The sequence below is a fragment of the Daucus carota genome, chromosome 2, assembly GCF_001625215.2.
Source record: "Daucus carota subsp. sativus chromosome 2, DH1 v3.0, whole genome shotgun sequence".
NCBI lineage: Eukaryota > Viridiplantae > Streptophyta > Magnoliopsida > Apiales > Apiaceae > Daucus > Daucus carota.
This window is the reverse complement of record NC_030382.2, coordinates 27,123,557-27,145,653: the sequence shown is the minus strand read 5'-3', so window position 1 is coordinate 27,145,653 and position 22,097 is coordinate 27,123,557. Positions and strand designations below refer to the sequence as shown.

At 34.2% G+C, this 22,097-nt stretch overlaps 3 protein-coding genes across 4 annotated transcripts; 2 read left to right on the top strand and 1 right to left on the bottom strand.

Moving 5' to 3' along the window:
- Positions 1 to 1,027: 1,027 nt before the first annotated feature.
- On the top strand, positions 1,028 to 8,400 carry LOC108207268 (calcium-transporting ATPase 4, endoplasmic reticulum-type). Its single transcript, XM_017377728.1, has 8 exons — positions 1,028 to 2,443; positions 3,030 to 3,102; positions 3,192 to 3,313; positions 4,510 to 4,791; positions 4,883 to 5,260; positions 5,769 to 5,878; positions 7,501 to 7,729; positions 7,825 to 8,400. The coding sequence occupies exons 1-8, from the start codon at positions 1,028 to 1,030 to the stop codon at positions 8,398 to 8,400; spliced, it is 3,186 nt and encodes a 1,061-aa protein (XP_017233217.1).
- Positions 8,401 to 10,317: 1,917 nt separating this feature from the next.
- On the top strand, positions 10,318 to 14,860 carry LOC108205993 (uncharacterized). Of its 2 annotated transcripts, none has more exons than XM_064087047.1 (6): positions 10,318 to 10,821; positions 10,909 to 10,986; positions 11,150 to 11,230; positions 12,057 to 12,211; positions 12,290 to 13,557; positions 14,522 to 14,860. In XM_064087047.1, the coding sequence occupies exons 1-6, from the start codon at positions 10,420 to 10,422 to the stop codon at positions 14,653 to 14,655; spliced, it is 2,118 nt and encodes a 705-aa protein (XP_063943117.1). In that variant the 5' UTR covers positions 10,318 to 10,419; the 3' UTR covers positions 14,656 to 14,860. The 2 variants fall into 2 exon arrangements, with proteins under 2 accessions (XP_063943117.1, XP_017231632.1); XM_017376143.2 differs by having other exon boundaries at positions 10,319 to 10,821; positions 14,531 to 14,860.
- A 1,568-nt stretch (positions 14,861 to 16,428) lies between these two features.
- LOC108208210 (two-component response regulator-like APRR1) lies at positions 16,429 to 19,622 on the bottom strand. The gene is made up of 3 exons (XM_017378712.2): positions 18,905 to 19,622; positions 18,196 to 18,369; positions 16,429 to 16,875 (listed from the first exon to the last, which is right to left on the bottom strand). The coding sequence occupies exons 1-3, from the start codon at positions 19,298 to 19,300 to the stop codon at positions 16,675 to 16,677; spliced, it is 771 nt and encodes a 256-aa protein (XP_017234201.1). The 5' UTR covers positions 19,301 to 19,622; the 3' UTR covers positions 16,429 to 16,674.
- Between the last annotated feature and the right edge of the window lie 2,475 nt (positions 19,623 to 22,097).

The following is a 22,097-nucleotide window of genomic DNA, read 5'->3' as shown; positions in this document are numbered from 1 at the left end:
TTCCCGGATTTGTTTTCAGTATGTATAACTTGCACCAACATCTTCGCAAGTTATTATTGTACGGTGGCCAGATAAAATCTATTGTTCACAAAAAATACTCTCATCTTCCATAAAATTTTTGAAAAACTTTATTCAAAAAATCTTTCAAGCATTGGAGCCTAATTATTTAAAAAGAAGAAAATTTTTTATTCAAATCATATCGTTTTAGTGGTTATAGTATACTACCTTCGTCTCTGTTTAGTCGTCTCTTTTACTTTTTACACGTAACTTAAGGTGATTAACAAACATATATCCACTTATAATTTTTAAATTTTTTTTGTGAATGAAAATATAAACTATAAATTTTGATACAGAAAAATAATTTCGAAAATAATAAGTGAAAGTATGTTTTTTAATCATCTTAAATTACGTGTAAAAAGTAAAAAAGACAATTAAAAACGGACTGAGGGACTAGCTGAATGATAACAACAAAAAATTTAGAAGTATGCAACAAAAATAAGGCACGTCGAATAAAGAAGTGATAGTTAAAGAATGCCAGATGGCTCATTAGTATTGGATAATGATTAATGGAATACGGTTAGTAAAGCCGTTAGCTCCTTTGTCTGGCTATTGAAGCGCTCCTACGCTCCTACTTGCTTGCTGCTGCCTTGGAAACTACAATACACATACATTCTCTCTCTCCCCCTGAAGACACGGAGTGCATTCATTCATCTCACTCTACTCTTTCCAGAGAAGAAAGCTTATCACCACAGACGTATTTGCTTCATCAGGGACCAGTCTCTTTCTATATATTTATCAATAATCCAGGTAATTTAAACCCTGATTCTTCATTTATATGTTTGTATACATGTACACCTTTTGTTAGTTTGTGAATATACTCTGTGTAACGTAAATCTAATTTTGTGAAATTTTACTTTGTTTAAAATCGAGATTTAATATGTTTGTTTTTTGCTTATCAAATCACACAGATGTATCTATAAAAAGTTTGTTATTCAAGTGTGATACAAAAATCAGAAGCTTAGAATTTATGGGTAAAGGAGGGCAGGATTATGGAAACAAGGAGGATAAAGGGGGCAATAGTGAGTTAGATAAAGTAGTATTTCCTGCATGGGCAAAAAATGTTAGCGAATGCGAAGAGGCTTTGCAGGTGAGTAGTCACCAGGGATTATCATCGGAAGAAGTTGACAAGAGGAGACAGACTTATGGAAGTAATGAGTTAGATAAGCATCATGGCCAGTCAATATTTAGTTTGATTCTGGAACAATTTAACGATACTTTAGTCAGAATTTTGCTCGTTGCTGCTGTCATATCATTTGTTCTGGCGTGGTATGATGGGGATGAAGGTGGAGAAATGGAAATCACTGCTTTCGTGGAGCCCCTTGTTATTTTTTTGATCTTGATTGTCAATGCGTGTGTGGGGGTATGGCAGGAGAGTAATGCCGAGAAAGCTCTGGAAGCTCTTAAAGAAATTCAGTCAGAACAAGCGTGTGTGATTCGAAATGGGAAAAAGGTTACAAATTTGCCTGCCAAGGAACTTGTTCCTGGTGATATTGTTGAACTTAGGGTTGGAGATAAAGTACCTGCTGATATGAGGGTTTTGAATCTAGTTAGCTCTACTCTTCGTGTTGAACAAGGCTCGTTGACAGGAGAGAGTGAAGCAGTTAGTAAGAACGTTAAGCCTGTGGGAGAAGATACTGACATTCAGGGTAAGAAATGTATGGTGTTTGCAGGGACAACTATTGTGAATGGGAATTGTACTTGTTTAGTTACCCAAATTGGTATGAAGACGGAGATAGGAAAGGTGCACTCCCAGATTCGAGAAGCTTCACAGAGTGAGGAAGATACGCCACTGAAAAAGAAGCTAAATGAATTTGGAGAGGTTCTGACTTTATTAATTGGCTTGATTTGTGCATTGGTTTGGTTAATTAATGTTAAATACTTTCTATCTTGGGAGTATATCAATGGCTGGCCTGCAAATTTTAAGTACTCATTTGAAAAGTGCACTTATTACTTCGAAATTGCAGTGGCATTAGCAGTTGCTGCAATTCCAGAAGGTCTACCGGCTGTTATTACAACATGCTTAGCCCTAGGCACGCGTAAGATGGCTCAGAAGAATGCCCTTGTTCGTAAGCTACCTAGTGTTGAAACTCTTGGTTGCACAACTGTGATTTGCTCAGACAAAACGGGTACTTTGACGACTAATCAGATGGCTGTGGCAAAATTTGTTGCGATGGGTTCCAATGTAAATTCTGTCAGATCATTCGATGTGCAAGGGACCACATATGATCCTTTTGACGGAGCTATCCAAAACTGGACCCTCGGTCAAATGGATACTAACATCCAAACTATTGCGCGAATTGCTGCTCTGTGCAATGATTCCAGTATTGAACAAACGGGGAATCAATATGTTGCTAGTGGAATGCCAACTGAAGCAGCATTGAAGGTAAGATAATATAGGCATATCATTGCAATTTTTAACTACATATTTCTTTATACTATAATGTAAGGAAAACTATACGCATTCCCTTGCTCACGTACATGCAAGAGGTCCCAACTTGGTCCATGCCATTATCACTTTATGCATATTTCTAACTGAAGCAAATAATGACTGAAGAGACTCATTAACAACAAAAAGTTATTAGTAGATATAAATAGAAGAATGCAAGTTTAGATGAAAAAGCCCAAAAAGGCACTACTCAAAAAAAATTGTCCCTTTTATAGCAACACAAAACGTAAGAAAAACAGGTGTTTATACTACTACCTTATCACTGTCGCTGAATTTGGACTGCTACATTAAGCTTTAGCTCATTCCATTACTTTAAGTTGGGCTTCCTTATTGATTATTCTTTGAAGCACAACATATAAACATTTTTGGAAATTGGTTTTTACTAGAAACTTAATTTTATCTTTCATTTTTCTGTGTCAAAAAGGCTCATTCTTCTGAAGTGTGTTAAGTCTTCTTATTTCTAATTGTGTCCAAAAGGGCCAATGTGTATATATTTTATTATTAAGTTTTATTCTTCGCACAGGTTCTTGTTGAGAAAATGGGACTTCCTGACACACTGAATTTGGGTTCATCCTCTGACCGTGGTGACGCACAATGTATGTCAATGCTCAAATTAAGTTATAATTTTATTATAGTTTTAGTTTTCTTTTACTAATCACTTCCCTTTTTACTCTGACAATTTTAGGTTGTTGTAGAGCGTGGACTGATAATGAGTCCCGAGTTGCAACACTTGAGTTTGACCGAGATAGGAAATCAATGGGAGTGATAGTGAATTCCAAGTCAGGAAAAAAGACATTGCTTGTGAAGGTTATACTTCTTTCATATCTCCTTTAGATGAATCTATCACAAGTACTACTATATGTACATATAGTATATATCGGTGGAAGATATATTTTGACAAGTCCTATCTATTACTCTCTCAGTCCCATTTAATTCTATACGTTCACTATTCGGCACGCACTTTAATGCTCCTATAAAAAATAGTTCTATAACTTAATTTTTGAAATTTTCTTTTTCTGAATAAAAATTTAACATTTAAATTTTTATTCTGAAAAAAAAATCTTAAAAATAAGTTATTGAACTATACTTTACAGAAGCATTAAAGTGCGTGTTGCGTCCCTTGCGTATACAACTCAAGGGAACGGAGGGAGTATTGTTTTTTTTATGCCTCATAAACATTGAACAGTTTGTGCATGTTATTCACATATCTTTCAATTTAAAAAGGATATGAGTATTACTATCATAACCTTATGAAAGTAAATTTGCAAATTTGTTATGAGTATTAGAAGTTTTGACTAGTACTGAGACAAGGTTTGTAATTATTATCCTGGGATTAATTTCAAATTACATAAGCACGCCTATAGTTAAAACTAAGATCAATATTTCAATGTTTGACAGTGCTAATGTAATAATATTTTGAACAATGCATATTTATTATTTTGTAGAATCACCTTAATATAATTTTGAGTTAATTTTATTACAATTTCGTATGATAAACCATATGAAATAAGTATATTTAGGAGAACAAATACAGAGATATATTTTGGATCTCCCTGGATTTTCTTGCCTTTATTGGTTATAAGTGTATGTGCTTTGTGAACGAGATGCAGTTGAAGTAAGACTCTGAAAGCATGGAAATGTTGTATCTTATAGTAGATTCCTTTCTTAGTGTTTTATTTGAGGCAGATTATGTAAACTAAATATATGTGTTACGTATGTTGTTCAAATTTTCTTTATAATTTCATATCATGTGAAAAAGAAATCTCACATTCTAAGAACTACATTAATTTCTTCATCTATCAGTGATTGATTAGCTGGTGTTAAGCATGCCTTAGTTCAAGCAACCATTATTGTGTACTTTTGTGTTTAGTAGTTTTCATTGTATGTAATGGGGGACTCTTTTATTAGTGCTAAAATGTTGCAATATTTTAATTCTTTATAAAAAAATCAGAAATGATTTTGTGTTTTAATATAAGTCTTGACCCCCATGCCACTTTTGGCAGGGCGCGGTAGAAAATTTGTTGGAAAGAAGCCACTTTGTCCAGTTACTTGATGGTTCTGTTGTAAAACTTGACCAAGATGCCAAGAATCTAATCTTACAAAGTCTTCATGACATGTCATCAAAAGCATTACGAGTTCTGGGTTTTGCATACAAGGAATACCCTCCAGAGTTTGCAACATATACGGGCAGTGAAGACCATCCCGCTCATGAGCTTTTGCTCAATCCTACTTATTATTCTTATATCGAAAATAAACTAGTCTTTGCTGGATTGGCAGGTCTAAGAGTGAGTTGCTATAATTTTTGATAATTATTACTTCTAGAATAATCTTATAAAGAATGGTTGACATATATCTTCCTTTTTTAAATGTCAAAAGGATCCTCCTCGTAAAGAGGTTCGACAGGCCATTGAAGATTGCAGGGCAGCTGGCATTCAAGTAATGGTTATAACAGGAGATAACAAAAACACTGCAGAAGCTATTTGCCGTGAAATAGGTGTTTTTGAACAAAGTGAGAACATCAGCTCTAAAAGCTTAACTGGAAAAGAGTTTATGGATCATCGAGACAAAAAAACTCATCTAAGGCAGAGTGGAGGCCTCCTCTTCTCTAGAGCGGAACCAAGGCATAAACAAGAGATAGTGAGGTTGCTCAAAGAAGATGGTGAAGTGGTTGCAATGACTGGTGATGGGGTCAATGATGCACCTGCATTAAAATTGGCCGACATCGGAATTTCCATGGGCATTGCAGGAACCGAGGTCATCTTCTATTAATTTCTTAGTTTATTTTACAGCTGATAAATTTTGGAACTTAAGTTATACACTTAAAACTTAAAAGTTTGTTTGCATGGTCTTTATGGCTTTTTTCGTGTCCTGGGCTTTGTTATACTAGAAAGCCCGTTATTTGGAAACCAATTATATATTTGCTGTTCAAATTTCAAATCTTCATGCCCCGATTGTAGATTTTCTCATGTTGTGGTTCAACTTCAAGAGCAGAGCTTATTTAAACAAATGGTGTACAGTATAGTGCACTAGCATTTATATTGTTTCACTTGTTGAAAATTATGTACATATATGATCATTGTGACTACAAAACTTTTGCTCTCACAAAAAGTTATTTCATTTAATCTCATCTCAATGACTGTAAGGCCAAAGAATACTTGCAATTTTCTTATTTCATTACCTTTTATGCTACTTAATTATTTTGAAGTTCTCTTGTTACTATGTTTTTTTATCTCTTTAATATCCGCTGCTTATATGGTATCAGGTTGCCAAACAAGCATCAGACATGGTTTTAGCAGATGATAATTTTAGCACAATTGTTGCTGCTGTTGGCGAAGGAAGGTCTATTTACAACAATATGAAGGCCTTCATCAGGTCTATTTTCATTATTATTTTTGTATATAAATAATGAGATATAGGAAATTATGATGCTTTGCAGGTTTAGGAATCCTTATCGGTGTATATTAATTTGATCTTGTGTCGACCTAAATCAATGGATAAAGAAGAAAAAATGAAAGTTCAGCAAGAAAAAAGTAGTAAGAAAGATGACTTGTGATTCAGAAGTTCTGGGGAGTAAAATTCCTATGTGTACATTAAGTTCTAGAAATAAAATAAAAAGTGAGTGATTTTTCACTCACCAGAATTCATGAAAAAATAGTAAATACTTGACTATGGAGAACTTTTACTTGACTGCTAGTAGTACTATTGTGCTACAACTTGAAAGGCAAAATAAGCCGTTTCTTACTAGATTACCAGCAATTAAACACTAACTACAAAGACCTAACCCAAAATTAGACCGCCAGCAACAAAACACTAACTACAAAGACTTAACCTGAAATGCTTACTATTTTTGTTGTTTAGTTAGAATTCCAACTACAAACTGCTTATAATTATGATCTCTAGTAGAACTTTGCGAGATTATTTAATGTAAGACTACGTCTTGACTGAAATACACATATGTTGGCTTGTCACTGTGCAACATTAAAGATCAATTTAAGAAAAGGCTGACCTGAAATTAGGGGTCTAATACTGCAACACGTGAATAAAGCAATTATTTTCCAGCTTATAGTCCGACTACAGGCACAAAATGTATTAAAAGTGTAACAGCCTATACTTATTTTGAGCAGTAATGATAATCATCTTAGGAATACTTAAATTTAAAGGATTTTGCTCAATATATTATTACATTTTCAAACTCTCTCTATGTATTCAACAGATTTCAACTTTGCCCTTTTGCATTTTCTAAGCACAATTTATCCCTAACTAAGATAAAATAATCCAGTTTTGCTGGTCACAATGAATTTAAAGTGAGTGGTCCTTAATATTTTTAATGTAATTTTAAGTGATGGACAAAAACATGTTGCATTCTCTGTATTACTTACCTTTTCCTCACTTACTTACAAGGTCGTTATTTTTGCTACTAGATTTTATTTGCATGACTTCTATTATACGTTTGTGATATTTGTAATATTTGAACCTTTTTCACTGCATTTGTATTTCTGACTTCTTGCAAGCAGCAATCCAAACATGGAATAAAATTTAAATTGTAAGCAATCAAAAGCCAAGTTTACTTATTGATACCACTTTTTAAGTAATGCTCTTTTGCACATAACAAATTTATACCTCTGCAGTTGGGACCCTAAAATGTGATATTAAATGGAGTAAATTTAAGAGAGTTGAAAATGATTTGATTGAACTACTGGTTGTGATCACGTTTATTTATTTATTAATAAATTTATAAGACAATTAGAACCTCTGTGTATATTTTCTTTCATATAAAGTTTTTTAGATCAAAATATTTGAGACATTCTTCTCTTTTGGGATGTATAAAGACCCAACTGTAACATGTTGGATGGAGTGTAGACAATATTGCCTTGAAGGAAGCTTGCTACTATTTTGCAACTTTGTTACAAGATGGGATCTTAAAGCAAATGATATATATCCATTTTCTAAAGGCTAAATCTCACTGGCCCTTTGACTTGTAAAAATTATGGCAGGTACATGATTTCTTCAAACATCGGTGAGGTTGCCTCTATATTTCTCACAGCTGCTTTAGGTATACCAGAGGGCCTTATTCCTGTCCAGCTTCTGTGGGTCAATCTAGTCACTGATGGACCCCCTGCAACAGCTTTGGGATTCAATCCGCCTGACAAGTACATAATGAAGAAACTGCCTCGTAGAAGTGATGATTCTTTGATTAGTGCATGGATATTATTCCGTTATCTGGTATTGAAAATATTTAATTTCTAACCGTGTAAGATGTTTTAACTGATTAATACTTGACTATAAATTGCTTTATATTTTAAATATTTTCGGAGCAGGTCATTGGACTTTATGTTGGGATAGCGACTGTTGGAGTATTCATCATCTGGTACACATGCGACTCTTTCTTAGGAATTGATCTAAGTAAAGATGGGCACAGCCTTGTCACATATTCACAACTTGCAAACTGGGATCAGTGCAAATCTTGGAAAAAATTCTCAACTTCACCTTACACAGCCGGATCTCAAGTGTTTAACTTTGATGCAAATCCATGTGATTACTTCCATACTGGAAAAGTTAAAGCCATGACCCTCTCTCTATCTGTATTGGTCGCGATCGAGATGTTCAATTCCCTTAATGCCCTTTCCGAGGATGAGAGTCTCTTGACGATGCCTCCTTGGGTCAACCCCTGGCTTCTATCAGCAATGGCAATCTCATTTGGCCTGCACTTTCTGATCCTATATGTCCCTTTCCTTGCTCAAGTATTTGGAATAGTACCACTAAGCCTGAATGAATGGTTGTTAGTGGTTGTTGTTGCTTTTCCAGTTATTTTAATTGACGAGGTATTGAAGTTAGTCGGTAGAAGTAGAAGTGAAGTTAGTTCAAGAAGAAGAGTGAAGGACAAAGCCGAATAAGACCATGTTTTAGACCACTAGTTGGAGATCATTATATATAAAATTTTCGACAAGTATGATTGACATAGTTACTCTTGGTCGTTTTTGTACTTGCTTGTATGCTAAAAGCAACGAGGGGTTAGTTGTCTTTGGTTCAAGGTAGAATTTTGGACTTGCAAAGCTTACACTTAGCCCTTTGATTCAACTTAATGTAGCTAATTACATGGAAATTTTAGAATCAATTGAGATTAAGTTTTATGTTGTCTTGAGCAAATGTGTTAACTAGTGAATTATCTACCTTATCATCTCTGTATGTTTTGTTTTTATGTTTTGTACTGTGTATACATCAGAATGATGAGTATTGCAGGCTGGGAGTTTAAAATCAATAGAGAGATAATTATGCCGCCAAAATTATTAAACATGCATTTGCAAATTGCAATGCATCTACATTCTCATCGTTGTACATCACCTGATTCTATCTTCAAACTCTTGTTAAGAATGATTAATCTGCAGGCAGAGCAAGGAAGAATTTGAGTTGAGGGTTTATTAAAAAGCCATTCAGTTAACTTATTTTGCTTCAGCTATGCAATTGAGAATTTTAAAAATGATTGTACTAAAGCCCAAAATCATAGACCAGACCTTAACTCAACACTAGACAAAGGGAGCAATAACAAACTAACAACGCTAGAATGATTTCAGTGATTAAAAAACTGATATCGGACAAGATGACTGATTGAAATAATTAGTATACCTTTGATAGTTATGATGATCCGACAAGGATGATCATGCACGTACCCATGAAAATGCATAGTTTCCGTCGTCATCTTTAATTTGAGCAACTCAAGCAGTGGTCTCAGGACATGTTTGTTCTCTTTGATACACCGTACACGAGACCTTCACTCTTTTTATAGTATTTTGAATATTTTTTTATAAAAGATTACCTATTTCTTCGAAAGCTAGAGTGGAGGCATCCTTTTGCTTCTTCCCTCAAAAACTGACCTTTAGCGAATCAATAGAAATAGCTGTAGCTTTTGGCTTAGGTGGCTTAGACGGAGCGAAGGGAGGTAATGGATATGGATTTTTTGTGTTGATATTCTTCAAATGTTTATTTCTAACAGCTGCATAATTCAACTTGTATGCACAAAGGATCTCAGCTCTGAGCTAGCCCTCCAAATACTTCATCGTGCTAGGGTTGCAACTTGACAAGCTTTCATCCCTTGAACTAATACTTTATATCATTTTGTCTTTGAAATATTTGATTGCATGAGGATTGTTATGCACTTCTAGTACGATGTTTTCAATCCATTCTTTTACTTTATCCCTGAAGATCTCATTGATTCTTCCCCCTGTTGAGATCACTTTATGCTTTATGAGAGAGACTCTTGAGTAGTCTGCAAGTGACATGTCTATGTTTATGATTTTGATGCTTGATGTTAAAATTAGTCATCCATGTCCGAAAAGAACTCCGATGCTCACAGATATTATGATATAATAGATATTTTGATATTGTTCAACACTTCACGATATTCGTGTAGATTTTCATGCGTCCTCTTGAATACTGTAAAGATATCTTTCACTTTTCAATCATGATTTCAGCTTAAATTTCCGGAAGACTGAGTACCATTCTTGCAAGGTCCCAATCACTGATATCTCGAATATTGTAAAGATATCTTTCACTTTTCTATCATGATGTTTGCTTAAATTATTGTTTGTAATTTTATATCATAAATGACCTATGAGTTATTAAAATAATAACAAAAATAAATTTAATAAACTATATTAATATTATAATTAATGTTTATTAAAATTAATTACTAAATTAAAATAAATTGATGTTTTTAATTGATTCCCCACTTACTTCTAATTTTAAGCTTAACAAATTACAGATTTTTGTCATACTAAAATTGAATATGACTTAAAACCCGATCATATGAAGTCCACATACCAGCGTAGAAAGAAAATGAGCGTACAAAAATTATAAAGTGGTATACAGACCCCTGAAGAACCCTATTCAGAGGGTTTTAAGTGGTGAGACTGAAGATGGGTTTCTTTGATTTGAACATCCCTTACTCTGACTCAACCAATTCAACCACTCGATTGAAACTGATTGTGAAAGCAATGGAGCTAGGTTACACAGGAATCGCTTACAACCGTAGCATCAAAGGCGTCATGTCTGAATCTCACCGTTGTTCTATCTCCCTGTTTCCTTTATCTTCTCTACTCAAACGACTCTCTCCTCCGTCTGTTGAGTTTCATCGAAGTCTTTTAGGTGTCCCCAAAGCCACGCCTTTTCGCCAGTACACGCGATTGACGGTGCTCGTGGATAGCTCTGTGCAAGCGGCGGCGCTTAATTCCGGCAATCCTGTGTTGAAGACGTATGATATCGTTGCGGTGAAGCCGCTTAATCAGATGGCGTTTGAACAGGCGTGTCGGACTTGTCAGGTTGCTGCACTTTTCGTTTTATATGTATGTATGTGTAATTGTATATACATTTGTGTTATTTTCCTTGTTTAATTTTTGATTGTGTAGGTGGACCTAATTGCTATTGATTTCTCCGATAAGTTGCCGTTTCGCTTGAAGCAACCTCTGGTTAAAGCTGCAATTGAGGTTTTATTTTGTGTTTCTGTTAACAGGATTTGAATACATTGTATCTACTAATTAAACGATTTCTGTATCTATGTTTATGATGAGGCAATGTTTTTAAAGTTGTGCACATTTTGTTGCCTTTGATCAGTTAATAAAATGTTTTTTAAACCATATTTATGTGTAGCGCGGAGTGTATTTCGAGATTACTTATTCCAGTCTTATAATGGATGCACAAGCAAGAAGGCAATTCATATCCAATGCCAAGGTGATAATTTACAATTCTTATTACTGTGATTTAATTTCTTATACCTTTAACCAATGTTGATGATTATTCCTTAATTTGGATCCTAATTGTTTCACCTCTACTTTTCTGCCTGAGTGTAATTCGTGGATATGTGACCAAGACACGTTTATATATCAACTTCAATTAAGAGTCCAAAACTTTATGGGAGATAACGATATGTTCAAACTGTTCCTATTTCTTTGATTCTTATATGCGCATATGTATTATTACCATATTAATGATCGGTGCTGCTGCTTAATTATTGGGCTTGTTCATGAACCCTAACACAATCTGCTCATTCCACTGCTGCATACAACAATAAAGTACAAAAAATCATATTGTCATATTCCCTGGAAGACTAGGCTCCTCTGTATCTTTTATGTTTATATCATCAAGGAAATAACAAAATTAGTATTTACACTCTGTTAGGTGCTGATGTACTACTTTGACAAATTGTGGCACTGTGCGACTAGGAAGATTGGTTATACAATAAAATTTGGAGTGTATGATTTCGAATGGAGACTATCATGACTGATTAAGTATATATCTATTCTTCAGTCTGTGCCAATATAGTGGAGCTTTGACAGTTATTAGATTCCTTTTCTACTTTGTATATATATAACTTGCATTTATAAATTGAGTACTACGGAGAAACTTGTATTGAATCTTAGTATGAAGTTCTATTACTATCGGAAATGATGACAGTAGTTCATCCATTCTAGATATTTGGAATACACGCTAATTGCTGGTGGTCGTAGTCGTCCCTTTTGGCTATTATGTCTAATGAGTTAAAACCCTAAATTTTCAGCTGCTTGTTGATTGGACTAAAGGAACATATCTCATCTTCTCAAGTGCTGCTCCTTCTATAACTGAGCTTAGAGGACCGTATGATGTCGCAAATCTAATGACTTTACTTGGGATCACAATGGAACGCGCAAAAGCAGCCATCTCCAAAAACTGTAGGTATGTAAAAATGCTAAGTACTAGGGCACAATTCTTTTATTGTCTCAATTCATACCATTCTTTTCTGATAATATGCAGATCACTTGTAGCTGATATAATAAGGAAAAAGAAATTTTACAAAGAGGCTATCAAAGTAGAACTAGTAACCAAAGATCCTGAGTTTGATGAGTGGCTTGAATGGGATCCCATCTCAAGTGGTGAAGGGGATCTGTTATTAGATGAAATGGCGAAGTTGTTCAATGCCTCCAGTAAAGAATCAAATAAAGTGAAAGCTATCGATTTTGTGTCAGTAATGGATAGCTTACCAGCAAATGGTTTGCAAATTAAGGATATCATGCCTATTACAAAGCCCGAATTGGAGCCCTTTAGCGGTAGCAACTTGCCTTCCTCTGTAAAGAAAACCTTGGAGCTGGTTGATGATCCTAGAGCACCTAATTCCGATCAGAGTTTCGACTCGACCAACTTTAAAAAAGTGTCAGATGAGAGTTTAAAAGGTTCCATAAAAGTTTCAAGTGTCTTGGATGCAGCCACTAGCAATCATGGACATGATTTAAATAGTTTGCAGTTTCAAACTTCCACCAGTACTTGTGAAACTCTTGTAGCATCACATATTGATACTTTAGAAGGTTATGATATGCAAACAGAGAAGGATATGGCTACTTGTCAAAATAAGTTACAGATTGATACTCTAGAAGGTCATGATGTGCAACCAGAAAGTGCCATGCTTACTAGTCAAACTAAATGTCCTGGGGAAGCTGTGACAGTCAACACTCTGAGCAGAGAGGAAGTAATTGCTAAAAACTGTAGTGCTCTCGCTGATACACAAACTTCTACGATGTTGGTTGATCACAATCTCCCTTCTCATCAAGGTGAACAATGCAAGCAATTAAGTTGTTTAAACATAGTTTCATGTCCCCAAGATGTTGTGATGGATGAAATTTTAAATGAGGAAGATATTAAAGTTAATGCTGGTGATACTGTTGAAACTTTAACTGTATCAAAAGATTATGGTTCCGACTGTGCGAGTAAAGCGTACCTACCCTTGAATAATACAGATGCAGTTCTGGCCACAACAGATGAAACCTCACTAGATACATATATGACGTATAAACCAGAGCTGTGCTCTGTGTCTGATTTGTCTTTGCATGAAAATAGAATGATAGAACAAGTTAAAAAAACTGGTGCTGGTGATGAAGCTAGTATTTTGGGCGAATCGTCTGTTTTAGAATCTCATGATTTGTCACCTGCCACCAATAATCCAACAGCTGATACACCCATGGAAGAGCAAAAACAGATTGAAAATCAGTATGTAACAGAACAGCATGTTCTGAATAGTTCCAAAATAGGTACGCGCGGACATTTTTCTTGAAGTTTCGACTTTTCGTTTATGCATTTATCTGTCAGCTAATAGTGTTGCATACAGTCATTTACCTGGAATACTACTTCTTTATTGTTCCCAGTTTAAAAATATGCCTATTATCATGGAGTTTTAGAACCAGGTCTTCTCTTATTGGTGGTAGTATTAGCACACTGATACTGAATTTACTAGCAACTGCACAAGCTTGTGACAAGTAGAGTGGAACATGTTCAGTTATGTTAAATCCAAATGACTTTCTATTTAGTAGATAGAATTATACAACCACTGGCTCAAAATTAATTGCTATATATTTTTTTGCCTCTCTGTTCTTGTCGTAGATCAGCAATACAAAATATATGAATGATAAATGACCAAGACAAAAAATCGGCCATACTCCTTATTAGACACCCCACCCCCCAAATATATATATATATATATATATATATATATAATTTAATTAGTTCTGGTATAGGCAGGCGCTGGCAAGTTTTATTATAATTAAATAAGTTTAGTCTAGTCCCAAGAATATTAAAGTTAGAAGGAGCAATGAAATTCCTTATCTACAAGTACATCATTCAAGTGTTAATCATATGTTGCATATAAATGATGTAGTTGGGTCATGTATATTAGTATATATATAATGCTGTATAGTTACTTCAATACATAATAATCTATCACCATCCAACTTTGTAATAATAAGGATAAAATCATTAGAATTAGTATATAATACACAATGACCTCAATCAATTTTTATTTTTTGATTTTATTATGGAACACATATGTTTTTAGAAATCTATCTTAGAGTTGGAATATCTTGTTTTGGGACTTCTTGCACCACCAAGTGTAGTTTCTGTTCTTTCCATTCAAGCACTATAATCTTCATTGCTTTGTAGAAAGAAGAGGTACCAAGTGCTCCCTTCTTTTTTTTTTTTTAATGTATTAATTGGTTATAGCAAATGCAGGTACCCGGAGAAAAAAAAGAAAGACACCTCGTTCTGCTGGTCTGTTCCCTTTTAGACGTTTATGGAATCCTATACAATTTAAGAAGAGTGCCCGGACTATAAAAAGAAAAATTGTAACTAGGTAAATTTTATGTAGTAAGTTATTCTTGTTGTTTAGTAAGCCTTTGTTTAGTTGTCTTTGGTTCTCAATAGTTTGTGAAGACTTGAGAGAAAAAACTTTAGTCCTTTGGGTATGCTAGGAACTTTCCAAAAGTGACAGCAGTCAATATTTATTCATACGCTTATTCAGATGTCCTAGGCCTGAATCTTAAACTTTTGCCGTAAAGTTTACTACATATGAAAAATAAATATTTGTCTGTATGCAAGTTGCTACAACCACCAAACCTTTTTCTTTAATGCTGGTTTTCGAATTAGCAACTTGTTACAAATTAAACTCTAATGCCTTGCATGTGCTGCAACTTCTTTTTCTGTTCTTTTTCCAATAGGAAGCGAAGACAGAAGTAGTCTATAATCATTGTATTAGTGGGCATGGTGCTACAATATTATATGCTGTACTTTGCTTAAAATCAGTGCTATAGCTTTCTTTCCTGATTACTAGGGGTTGCCATATACATAGTGCAGGATATAGGATATTCCTTATGTTCAGCAATTGAATCTAGTGTTTTTTTGAGGTGAGTTTAGTTTGATGTGCTAGTGTATAGGTAAATTTTTTTTAGGGCTTTTCTGAGCTGCATTGATTGAATTATACCTTGGAGGAACCTGGCAAGAAGTTTGAGAGATGAAATACACGTTGTCTTAATTTTTATTGTGCTATTACCAAATGAGAGCCGGTCCAGAACAGTCCAATTGTAGTAGTTTACGTCCAGCGAAATAAAGCGCTGGACACTGAGAAATCTGGAATGAGTCAAATTTTGGCTGGATGACACCGTAGCTACCCTGTGTATGCATAACAATATAGGGTTAAGCAATCCAAATTAACGGACAAAAAACACGTTGATAGTGGGTTATATCAAGGACCTTGGTCCTTCCTAAATACATTTCCTTGGTTGGGACCCTTTCTAAATACATTCATTGGTTAACAATATTACATTTAGGGTTGAAGATGTGGATACTGAGTTCTAATGTGAAGTACCTCGGGCTTGGTCAGTCAACTTCTGTGATTCTCTTTATACTAAAACATTATGATATATTAAAAGCAAATATTGTAGTGCCTCGGGTTCAGGTGGTCCTGATGCTTTGATTAAAACCAATGTTTTATCCTATCATGTTTACTTCGTAACCTCATTTTTATATGAACGGTCTTTCTAATGTGTGCCCAAGGGCACACAATAAACACCAACTTTCATGAAAATGGCTTGTTTTGATTGGTGGAATTGATGTGAATGCAGGGGGGCCATTTACATTTATTATCCATCCACCAATCAAAAGCTAGAATTTTCATAGGCATTAGTGACTATTGTGTGCCCTTGGGCACACCATAAAAAATTCGTTATACTAATGCTAATTTTGATTGCACATGCGGTCGACAAAAAATTGGAGGCAGCCGTTCTCTCACCACTTGTCGGGGCCCCAGAATTCGGATTTAAATTTTTTATTCCGACTTACTTGTAATAATAATATTAAAAGGCTCGCAACCAAATCATTAGTCGAATGAGTGATAGATGATGTGGATTATAGCTTTAATATAAAACCATCAAGCTCGTTTTGACCCATGAACCATTTTTCATCAATTCCTTGCTCTAATTTACTATACCGCCTGTCAGATTAATCATCGATTAATTTCTGTTCAGCAAATTATCTTAACTCATTAAGTTTTTGATTAATTCCGATCAATCCAATTAAGATGTTAATGTCATGTGTGTAGGAAAAAGTGTTTTAATATAATGGTACATCGAGAAAGTTTTGCGCAAGGTGTTCAAGATTCGCACACTCTTTGAGGTATGTTTCAAGGGTGTACGTAATGTAGGAAGGTGAGTGGAGCAAACTAGAATTAGTGCTCTCAGTAGAAACTAGACTATAGGTTCACACCTTTTTCTTTCGGAAACACACTTTTTGATTACAGTATTATGCGTGTGTACTGTTCATCGTACATGAAAATATTCTTAAGCAGTCAATTTGAAACGGAGGGTTATATACACACGGAATCAAGGAAGTAAATTGGATGAGAAAGCGTCGAGAAAATTAATCCAATTTTCATCATCTTGTTCAAGAGAGACATGGTTATGAGCAGGGACATGGTTCCACTCGTTTATCAGCTGCCCTTCCTTTTCACTTTCATCACTGTTCTTCGCAAATCTTCCTCTGATTCTTGGTCGGCTATCAGCCAATGTCTTTCTGCATTCATACTGTTCCACAAAATATTGCTGGTGATTAATTTGCCAAAAGATATATACCTAATCATTTTATAACCTACTCCCTCCGTCCCAGCCAATGGTACATATTGAAAGACGGGGACGCGATACGGATTTTAATACTTTAGTAAAATATAATTGCGCAATTTATTTTTAAGATTTTATTTTTCTATATAAAAATATACTCCCTCTGTCCCTCTCATTTGTTTACAGTTACTATTTTGGGATGTACCTCTCATTTCTTTACATTACCATAAATAGTAAGTTTTTCTCATCATTACACCCACTATCTTCCCCCACTATCTCATATTTAACAATAAAAACTACTATTACACCCAATACTTTCCTCCACTATCTCAAATCTATTATTAAATATTGATAGGTCCCACCATTTTACCCACTTTTCATCTAACTTTACTCATTTTTCATATATTGTCTTGGTCTCCGTGTTCCCCTCCAATGTAAACAAGTGAGGGGGACGGAGGGAGTAACATTTATATTTTTATAAAAAAAAGAAAGAAAATTTTAAAATAAGTTATAGAACTATATTTTATAAGAGACATAAAATGCGAGTCGAACATGAAAAAAACTGTATAGAATTGATTGGTATACGGAGAGAGTAATAATTTTAAAAAACGATATAAAATATATTTGCTTAATAATAAGTAGTCCATGAAATTGTACTTTTATCAATATTAATATAGGTTTAGATGCCTGACATGTATGTATGTGTTGATAATAAAATTTCATAAATTAACTTTTTGAATTTTCTTTTTGTAAATAGTTGGTGAATAAAATTAAAAATAATTTACAGATTCATAACATTATTGATGTTGTGCAATGTGAAAGAGTCGTGGAGCAAATTGAGAAGCAACATGAGTGGTGGAGAGACATGTACGATACTGACAAGGCGATTAGTTACTTGAAATCCTACATCAACTTTCACATGATAAGTCACTGTCTTTCCACAAACATCCTCTTTGTTTTTACCGCAAACTTTGTTATTTTTCCTCCCATCAATATTATCATAAAAAGTTTGCAATTCCTTGGCATTGTGGAAGGTAGATACTGTCCTAATTTCTGTACTAATATTGGAATTAAACCCGAATCCGAAATGAAACCTAAAAAAATTTGACGGACCGGATTTAATTAGATCTTCATTTTAGATACCTGAACCAACCCGAAATATAATGAATCGAGTCTGGATATTAGGAAATCCGACCTGATTCGACCCGTTGAATCCCTGACTATGTCTAATTTGTAATAAGTTTAAATCCTCAGTAATAAAAGGAAAATTAAAGATAAAAGTGGTACCTTGATTTTTTTGTTGAAATTTCTGAGGTTACGCTTGTTTCTGTATTTCTCAATCTTCTCTCTTTTCTCTTCGGGGCTGTACTTGCACGCTTTAGCGTTCATACACTCAATAATGCTGCTCTCATTTGATAATGGACTGTCTGATCTATGCTGATGTTGTACCATGTTAATTCTCTGTCATGTCATGTCAAGTCGAAAACAATTCAGTTTGTGTTCCATTAATTTATACTGCTGTCTGTAGAAAAGCAGCACCTTCACTAAATAACATAAAAACAAATTTTACTACAATCATGATTAGTTAAATGAGTTTGTAACTTAATTAATCATGATTTTACATGCAAATCATCAACTTAATCCAGGATGCAGTTGCATGCACCCACTACATGATCACAATTCACATGCCAAAAGAGAAGCCCGGAGGGTTGACTCCAAAACATTTTTTCAAGTTGCGGGATAGCTAGATTCGCCAAACTATGCATATTGGAAAAATGCTAGGTATCGAAAAAGTATTTCCAAATTTTTTCTCTAATTTAGTTGGCAACGTATAATTAGTTCAACCCATAATAAGATCCCTGTATCACTTATGCATCTCGACTACCCAATTAAAATTAACCATGTGTCTATCATATAATTTATCAAAAATAATTTGAGGTACGTAGCACTACTCTACATATTAATACGGTTTTACTCCACTTGAGAATTTGGTTACCTCTAAATCGCCCGTGCTGAAGGCCTTTCTCACAGGGCCCGAATCCTGAAATCCGGACAAGTGGTTGAGCTGTTGATGATACTGGAAGCCGTTGAAATGATTCTGAAACGACTGACTACTCGCACTCCTCTGCATCATGAAATCACTGGAAGGCTGAGTGAGTGAAGTAGGAGAGGCATAACTACTTCGACCACCACCACTCTGAAGCTGCTCTTGTTTCATCATCAATGCAGCTGACACAGTGTCGTACCCATTGTTTGTTATTATCAGGCTATCCAGTTGGAGAGGCGGCATCTGAGTATGCGCAAGAAAGTCCCCGGGATAACAAGGGTAGGAGTCTTCATTACTATTGCTGCTATAGCTATTACAACTACTGGAGTTGTTATAAGCATACATGGCTTGTGGTTCTGAGTTTGATGATTTATTTAGTGAGACAAGTGATCAAGATGGTGTGAGTAGGGAAGTGTCTTCTACTCGCTACTTAAATGAGTTTGAGACTTTGAGGGTGCCGCATAGTGAGGTGTATGATGACGTCAGCTTTTGAAAGTGTGAAGAGGAGTTGACTTCACTTTATTTCGTGGGCCATCAGTAAGTTGGCTACAAAAATTAAAATTGAATTATTTTCGTGAGAAAGATCCTCGATCTCCTTTTTCACGGGGATCATTACCTATTATTCCCTTTCAAATGTATGTAGTACCGGAGCTTGGCAAAATTCTTAAATATAAAATATTGTGGTGTTCATACACTACAGGCATTATAAAGATCCTAAAAACTTCAAAGTTGATAAAACTCCAAGACCCAAAGAAAAAAGTCTAATGATAAAAGATGTTACTCTATCAAACTCTAAAAGATTCAAGACAGTATATAAATTCTGATGATTAGGGACCTAACCCAATTAAATTGAGAAATGGCAAACCAGAGTTGACTCTCACCACAAATTTAACATAGCAAAGATTCTGCCTTCCGGACCTGGTTCACAAAAGCCGTGTATGTAGCTACAAAGGGTTGCTTCCTTTTCTCGGAAAAACTCACAAGTGAAAGTGACCATAGTGCTAGGAATTAACCCCCTCCCTTATCTTCATGAAAGGAGCCTTCTATGTTTATATATAAGATATATCTGTCATTTCTCTCATGCACCTATCTCTGTCACTTCACTACAACATCCCACCGCCCAATTTCTCATGCAAATCCAAACACTCTAATTGAGATGAACTCCAATATATATCTGCTGTTGAAACTTGAAACCATGCTACAGGGTTCGAGATTTGATGCCTTGCTTAAGATTCTGGACATCTGTCTTGGCTAGCCTTCTAGGTCAAATATAATCGATGCCCCACAACAAGTATATATCAAACTACATAATTTAATTACTAATTACTTGGGTCCTGGTCCTCGACAATCAGTTTGTCGGGGAATGTTTATCTAACACACACTTTCAGGGACGTCGGATCTATATTTTAAGGGTTCAGATTAAAACTTTTGTTTTCTAAGGGGTTAATTATCTAATTGGTCACTGAAGTGGGCTTAAGGTATCAAATTGGTCACTGAACTCAAAACGGTATCAAAATGGTCACTGAAGTGGTCATAAATATCAAACAGGTACCTTGAAATATAAGTTCAAGCAGTAAAAATATTGTTTATTAAATTTTACACATTATTTTTGAATGTTACCAAAACCAAGTAAAAGGTTATGACTTCTAATATTTATGATAATATATTTAGATTTTATCAAGTTTATTTATTATTTATTTTTAAGTAAAACAAAAAAATAACTATATAATAAAATATAAATAATAAATAAATTTGATAAAATATAAATATATTATTTTAAATACTAGAAGTCATAATCTTTTAGTTGGTTGTGGTAACATTTAAAAATAATGTGTAAAATTTTATAAATGATATATTTACTACTTGAACTCATATTTCAAGAACTTTTTGTTATTTATGGTGACTTTAGTGACCATCTTGATACCGTTTTGTATTCAGTGACCAAATTGATACATTAAGACCACTTCAGTGACTAACTTGATAATTAACCCGTTTTCTAAGTATCCGCTATAATTTTCCGCGGAAAGGGAAATTATAGCGGATAATTAAAAAAAAGTTTCAATCCAGAACCTTGAAATACAGATCTGATGGTAATGGAGCTGTGTGTTAGATAAAGCTTTCCTGACAACCAGTTGTCAAGTACCAAAACCCTAATTATTTAATGTTGAATTCATAAAACTATGAATACTCCTCCCTCCTGAATACTCTCTCTTTTCGAACACAAATTTAAGAGTATTAATTAAATTGTTAAATTATTAGTTCTAAATTATTATTTTTAAACTATCAGTATAATATTTTAAATTAAAATAGATTAATTTAGAAAATAATGATTTTAGTTATATAATCAATGTATTCTAAACTAGTTAAAAATTTAAACGACATTTATTTGAAAATAGAATAAAGCTTTTATATAGAAGCAGCTTCTGCTTCTGGTTTCTGTTTTTTTACCCGTTTGTGTAAAGAAGTAAAAGTACTTTTAAGAAGCTGAGAATGTTAGCTTCTCTCTCACAGCTTCTGCTTCCTTTCCAAACATTTTATTAACTTATTTATTTCTCACTTCTGCCCCCACTTCTCTAGTTTAAGCAAGAAGTCACTTTTTTTAATTTTGCCCAAACGGCCCCATAGATTTGCAGTAGGTGTTTATTTTTGAGATAAGATAGAATAGATCTTTGATCATTATCGTGAGACGTTGATGGTTGGTTATCTGGGACTCTAGATAGTCATCTCAAGGAGCTAAAATTTATTTAAATAATTAATTACAAAATTAACTAATAAATTATAAACCCGAGCCTTTTAGACTAGGCTTTTATTTAGTTTGGGCTTTTGAAAATCCAATTATAAATTGGATTCATTTCTGATCCCCATCATTTGCACCCCAATTTTGGATAAGTTTCAAAAAATTTAGAGTTTTTATATGATTTTTTGAGACTTTTATATGTCTTTTCGAGTCTTTTTTATGAAGAAATCATTCTTTAAGTATTTATAATGCTCTTAGACATTTTTATATTTTTGCGGAACTTAATTCTATTTTTACTGTAGCGTTCATGATTTAATTCAATTTTTTTGGATTTTATGAGCTTTTAGAAAATTTCCAAACTAAAATTAAAATACAATTTCAATTTTCTAGAATTTATCCTGAATT